This window comes from Chaetura pelagica, unplaced genomic scaffold, assembly GCF_000747805.2.
Source record: "Chaetura pelagica isolate M959 unplaced genomic scaffold, ChaPel_1.0 scaffold961, whole genome shotgun sequence".
Classification (NCBI taxonomy): domain Eukaryota; kingdom Metazoa; phylum Chordata; class Aves; order Apodiformes; family Apodidae; genus Chaetura; species Chaetura pelagica.
Genome location: NW_009952041.1, coordinates 44,628 through 50,663, shown reverse-complemented (window position 1 = coordinate 50,663; position 6,036 = coordinate 44,628). Strand labels below are relative to the sequence as shown.

At 56.5% G+C, this 6,036-nt stretch overlaps 1 protein-coding gene across 1 annotated transcript in view; it reads left to right on the top strand.

The window, feature by feature from the left end:
- The window catches only part of WDR90 (WD repeat domain 90), a 42,664-nt gene that overhangs the window by 12,454 nt on the left and 24,174 nt on the right, over nucleotides 1-6,036 (top strand). Inside the window, exons 11-16 of the mRNA XM_010002658.1 lie at nucleotides 1-162; nucleotides 1,019-1,134; nucleotides 3,220-3,336; nucleotides 3,820-4,055; nucleotides 4,794-4,933; nucleotides 5,169-5,299. Coding sequence (XP_010000960.1) covers nucleotides 1-162; nucleotides 1,019-1,134; nucleotides 3,220-3,336; nucleotides 3,820-4,055; nucleotides 4,794-4,933; nucleotides 5,169-5,299 — 902 coding nt within the window. The remainder of the gene's footprint in view (nucleotides 163-1,018; nucleotides 1,135-3,219; nucleotides 3,337-3,819; nucleotides 4,056-4,793; nucleotides 4,934-5,168; nucleotides 5,300-6,036) is intronic.

Sequence of the window (6,036 nt, the reverse complement as noted above, 5' to 3'; positions counted from 1 at the left end):
GATGGGGTCGGGTGGCCGGGACAACGTGCGGCGGTGGCGGGTGAGGAGCGGGGCCCTGCGCTCCTGCCCCGTCCCCCTGGGCCACTATCACTGCCTGGAACTCACCGACCTGGCCTTCGAGGAGGGACACACGGCCCAGCGGGAGCCCGAGGACCGCACGCTGTGAGCACCCACCTCCCCTCCCCTTCCTCCCTCCTCATCTTCCTCCCAACGCTGGGTTTCCCTGCAGCACCCAGGTGGTTCCTGGAGCTGGGAGAACCTCTCCCCCTCCTGAGGGAGCTCCTGAGCTTTGGCTGCTGGTGGGGACCCCCCGAGGGAATGGTTCTTCCTCCTTCACAGCCAAGAATTTCTTCCTGATGTCTAACCTAAATCTCCCCTCTTCCACTTTTAATCCATTCCCTTTTATCCCACCCCTCCCTGCCCTTGTCCCAAGCCCCTCCCCAGCTTTCCTGGAGCCCCTTCAGGCACTGGAAGGTGCTCTAAGGTCTCCCTGGAGCCTTCTCTTCTCCAGGCTGAACACCCCAGCTCTCCCAGCCTGGCTCCAGAGCTGCTCCAGCCCTGGGATCATCTCCATGACCCCCTCTGGACTCTTTCCAACAGTTCCATGTCCTTATGTTGGGGGCTCCAGCCCTACAAGAGGGTCTCACCAGAGCTCATGGGGACAATCCCCTCCCTGGCCCTGCTGGCCACACTCATTTTGCTGCAGCCCAGGCCACGGGTGGTCTCTGGGCTCCAGCAAACACTGAGCAGAAAGCCCTGGCTTGGTTGTAGATCCATAGGGTAGCACATGGGAAGGTGCCCTTGGACACCTTCACCTGTTGAGTTACTGTCAACAACCTGGGCTGGTGGGAGGTGTTCCTGCCCACCCAGGGGGTTGGATCCACACCATCTCTAAGGTCCCTTCCAACCCAAACCCATGTGCTTCCCTTTGGGCCAAGAGTTGAAGAGCGAAACCAAGGTGGGTCTGACTGAACCACCTGGTTCCTCTGATCCTTGGGGGCTCTTGTCTCCTTTCCAGCTTTGTCTGCAGCAAGAGTGGCCACATCCTGGAGGTGGACTACAAGAGGGTCTGCGTGAGGAGCGTGAGGAGGCTCCTGCCCTCACAGCCCCAGGAGAAGGCAGGCAGCAGCCCAGGTAGGCAGCATCTCCACCACCCCTGGGGACAGGAGTGAGCTCAGGCACAGCTCGGGGAGAACCAACCAGCTGTTGGAGAAGAAAAGGTTCCAGGGAGACCTTAGAGCACCTTCCAGTGCCTGAAGGGGCTCCAGGAAAGCTGGGGAGGGGCTTGGGACAAGGGCAGGGAGGGAGAGGATTATGGAATCCTTGAATGCCAGGTTGGAAGGGACCCCAAGGATCATCTGGTCCAACCTTTCTAGGAAACTCTAGTTGGTGGCCCAGCATCTGTTGAGCTGAGGCTTCAAACTGTCCCATGTGGAGAAATCCACCATTTCCCTTAGAAGACTATTCCAATGTCTGACTGTTCTTGAGGTGAAACATTGATCTCTTGTGTCCCATTGGAATCTCCGCAAGGATCATCTGGTCCAACCTTTCTAGGAATACTCCAGTTGATATGAGGTGGCCCAGCATCTAAGGCTTCAAACTGTCCCATGTGGAGAAATCCACCACTTCCCTTAGAAGACTGTCTGACTCTTCTTGAGATGAAGCATTGACCTCTTGTGTCCCATTGGAATCTCCCCAGGAGCAACTTGTGCCCATCACCCCTTGTCTTTTCCCTGGGACTCCTTCCATCTTCTTGGGATCCACCCTTTGAGTACTGGAGCATATTAATGAGGTCTCCCCTTGGGCCTTCTCCTCTCAGGGCTGAGAGGACAAGGGGGGATGGATTGAAACTGGCAGAGGGAGATTGAGGTTGGACATGAGGAGGGAATTCTTTGGTGTGAGGGTGGTGAGAGCCTGGCCCAGGTTGCCCAGGGAAGCTGTGGCTGCCCCATCCCTGGCAGTGTTGAAGGGCAGGTTGGATGGGGCTTGGAGCAGCCTGGGCTGGTGGGAGGTGTCCCTGCCCATGCAGGGGGGTGGGACTGGATGGTCTTGAAGGTCCCTTCCAACCCAACCCAGTCTGGGATGTGAGTTGGGTTGGTTAGATCACTGCTTGCTCTTTGCCTCTAAGCCCTGCAGATAATCCCCCTTCCCATGGTGACATGAGAAGGAATTTGGGCATTTGAGGTCCTGGTTGCACTTCCAGAGAAACATCACCTTCAGAAACATGAAACAAGGGCTTCATTTGCTGATGGGGACCTTCATGGAGAGGTGGAAGAAGCAGACCAATGAAAGACATGAATTTGGGGTGGGGTTTTTTCACTATGGAGCTAATGAATCCAGATCATTCCCCTCTGAGGGACACGTGACTCTGGTTCTCACTTCTCAGGGGAGAAGATGCCCAAGAGGAGATGAAATGATGTCCTTGGGTGTCCTCTTGTAGCAGTGCTGGCTCTTGCTGGGGCTGTGACCCATGGATTTTATACCTGAGTCAAAAAAATCCTGGTTTCTGTAGATCTGTGTCTTACAGAATCACAGAATGGTGAAGGTTGGAAGGGACCTTCAAGATCATCAGGTTCCAACCTCCCTGGTGTCTTCTCACTGTGCTGCAGAGAGGGTTTGGGACATGGAAGTGGGAGGGGTTTGTATCTCAGGCAGTTAATCCAGGGCATCCTTGGCCACAGGATCCTGGTCAAGGCAACTCTTGGCTGGGTTTAACCAGTGGGAAGAATGTTCTGGTGAGAGTGGCACAAGGGTAAAGAGGAGGGTCTGAACATGTGTGGTCAGACACTGGAACAGGCTGCCCAGGGAGGTGGTGGAGTCACCATCCCTGGATGTGTTTAAGGGTTGTTTGAATGTGGTGTTGGTGGAGATGGTTTAGGGGAGAACTTTGTGGAGCAGGGATGAGGGTTGGACTTGGGTGATCTCAGGGGGCTTTTCCAACCTGAATGGTTCTGTGAGTCCAGAGAAGGTCTGGCTGAAGCTCAGGCTGTGATGTTGGTCACCAGGGGACTCCTGGCTGCTGCTTCTGAGACTCTGGGGACATGGTTTGGTGGGCAGGGTGGTGCTGGGTTGATGGTTGGACTCAGAGGTCTTTTCCAACCTGAATGATTCAGTTCTGCCACTTGGCTGTGGGTGGAACACAAGTCTTGGATGGGGCAGCCCTCAGCTGGAGCTCTGCTGGTCCAGGTGCACCAGGCAGTGCTGGTGTTTGGTTTGCAGGCCCTGGGATTGCTATCAACAGCATCAGCATCTCCTCAACCTTCTGTGCCACGGGTTCAGAAGATGGTTACCTGAGGCTGTGGCCACTGGACTTCTCAGCTGTTGTCTTAGAGGCAGGTGAGTAGAGGTGGGACTGGTTCTTCTGAACTCCACATCTCCACTAGCTTGGGAAGCCAAAGCTTCTCCTGGAGTTATTCTGAGGACTCGTGAATTTCCTCCTGCCTCTGGGGGTGCCTGCTGTGGAAGGCTTTGACTTCAACAACCATGATTCATGTTGTTCTTGTCAGTGCTGGAGAAAGGCAGGAGCTCCTGGGTGAGACCAGGCACCTGGGCTGGATTCCTGTGCCCTTGTACCTGTGGCTCTTCCACCCATGAGAGAAGAGGGGAGAAGTTGAGCAGTTCTTCCCTCTTTTGGAAACAACCACCTTAACAGGAGACACTGGGGGCTTCTAGAAAGGGCAGAGACTGGTCACTGAACCCAAACCTCCAGGTGGGGTGGGACCCAGGCCTGTGGGCAGGGCTTTCTGGATCTGGTTCAGGAGCTTTGCTGCTCCTGTTCCTTTTCCAGGAGGTTTTGTTGACTCTTGGGTCTCTCCCCAGAGCACCAGGCTCCAGTGAGTTGTGTCTGCATCAGCCCAGACAGCCACAGGGTCCTGTGCACCACAGCTGCTGGGAACCTGGGCTACCTGGACATCCAGGCCCAGCACTATCACACCCTGATGCGCTCCCACGGGGACTCCATCCTGGCCTTCTCCCTGGATGGGCTTTGGAAGCAGATGGCAACCTTGTCTCAGGATGGCACCATCCGAGTCTGGAACCTGGTCTCCATGCAGCAGGTGGGTGAGATGAGAGAACTTGGTGTCTTGCTTTTATGAATAGTCTGCCTAACCTGGTTCATAGAATCATGGGATGGGTTGGGTTGGAAGGGACCTTAAAGATCATCCAGATCCAACCCCCCTGCATGGGCAGGGACACCTCCCACCAGCCCAGGTTGCTCCAAGCCCCATCCAACCTGCCCTTCAACACTGCCAGGGATGGGGCAGCCACAGCTTCCCTGGGCAACCTGGGCCAGGCTCTCACCACCCTCACACCAAAGAATTCCCTCCTCATGTCCAACCTCAATCTCCCTCTGCCAGTTTTAATCCATCCCCCCTTGTCCTCTCCCTCCCTGCCCTTGTCCCAAGTCCCTCCCCAGCTTTCCTGGAGCACCTACAGTTTAATCTATCAAAGCTGCACAGTCCAAGAGCCCTTAAATCTCCTCCCCCAAGCCAGGAGGGGCACCCTGGGCAAGAAATCCTCCTGGACTGTGGAGCTCTGAGAGTTTTAGCTTCATGCCTGATTTGTCCTTCACTTCTGGAGGTGTCATTAAACAGCCACATTTTCTTTTCCTCCATCTGTTGAAAATGAACACCAACCACCCAGGGGCTTTATCTAAATGCTCAGAAGTTTCACTGAGCTTTATATCAACCCAGGTGGGATGGGCTTTCTGTTGGGGGACCCTTGTGGTGGAACCCTGAGGCTGTTTGGTGCAGCTTTCTCCAGCCTGGTGGCCTTGCTGTGTCTGTTCCCCACAGCTCTATGACTTCAGGGCTGCTGAGGAGGCTCCATGTGCTGTGGCCTTTCACCCCAGCCAGCAGGTCCTGGCCTGTGGCTTTGACAGTGGGATGGTGAGAACCTTCAGCTTGGCTGCCTCCCACCTGCTGCTGGAGCACCAGTAAGTGCCTGCAGGGGAACTGGGCTGGGTGTCCTGGCACGAAACACACAACGACTGGGTGGTTCTGGTTGGTGGGGCTGGTAGGGGGCACAGTTTTCCAACCAGTTGGAATGTCCATGGTCCCGGGCAGGTGTGAGGTCCTCTGCCTGTTCCCTGGGTTCTTCACCTTGCTGCTGTTGCCTGGGGGTGGGTTGGTTTGTCCTCCTGCCCTGGTGCATGTTTGGTGGTTCCCCAGGCAGCACCGAGCCCCCGTCGCCGGCCTGACCTTCTCTCCTGATGGCAACTTCATGTTCAGCTCCTGCCTGCAGGGAACCCTGGCTCTGTACAGCTGCAAGGCACAGGAGAGCCACGTCCTGAGGGTCTTGGGTAAGGCTTGGCCTTCTGGGTGGCCTTCCTTTGTTTGGTAGCACAGACAGCCCAGCCCCAAAGCCCAGAACCACGGGATGTTCTGGTTGGAAAAGACCTGTAAGATCATTGAGTCCAACCACCAACCCAACTCTGCCCAGCCCAGTGCTGCCCCACGTCCCTCAGCACCACATCTGCAGGGCTTGGAAGCCCCTCCAGGGATGGGGATTGAACCCCTTCCCTGGGCAGCCTGGGCCAGGGGTTAATGACCCTTCAGGGAAGAAGTTTCTCCCAAGATCCCATCTCAGCCTCCCCTGGTGCAACTTGAGGCCGGTTCCTCTTGTCCCATCCCTTGTTCCTGGGGAGCAGAGCCCAACCCCCCTGGCTCCAACCTCCTCTCAGCAGCTGCAGAGCCAGCAGGTCTCCCCTCAGCTCCTTGTCTCCAGGCTGGACACCCCCAGCTCCCTCAGCTGCTCCTGCTCACACTTGTGCTCCAGCCCCTTCCCCAGCTCCCTTGCCCTGCTCTGGACACGCTCCAGCCCCTCTGTGTCCTCCTGGTGGTGGGAATCCCCACCCTGCCCCTTGCAGACTCAACCTGTTCAGCCATTTCCTGCTGCACCTTCTCAGCAGTGTCATTGGTGTTGCCACCCTGGGGGAGCAATCCCTAGTGACTGCCATCCCAAACCTTCTCAGCTTGGGCTGTTGCTTCCAGGAGGTGGCTGGAAGGGCAGAGACCAGGTCTGGGGTCAGCAGCACGT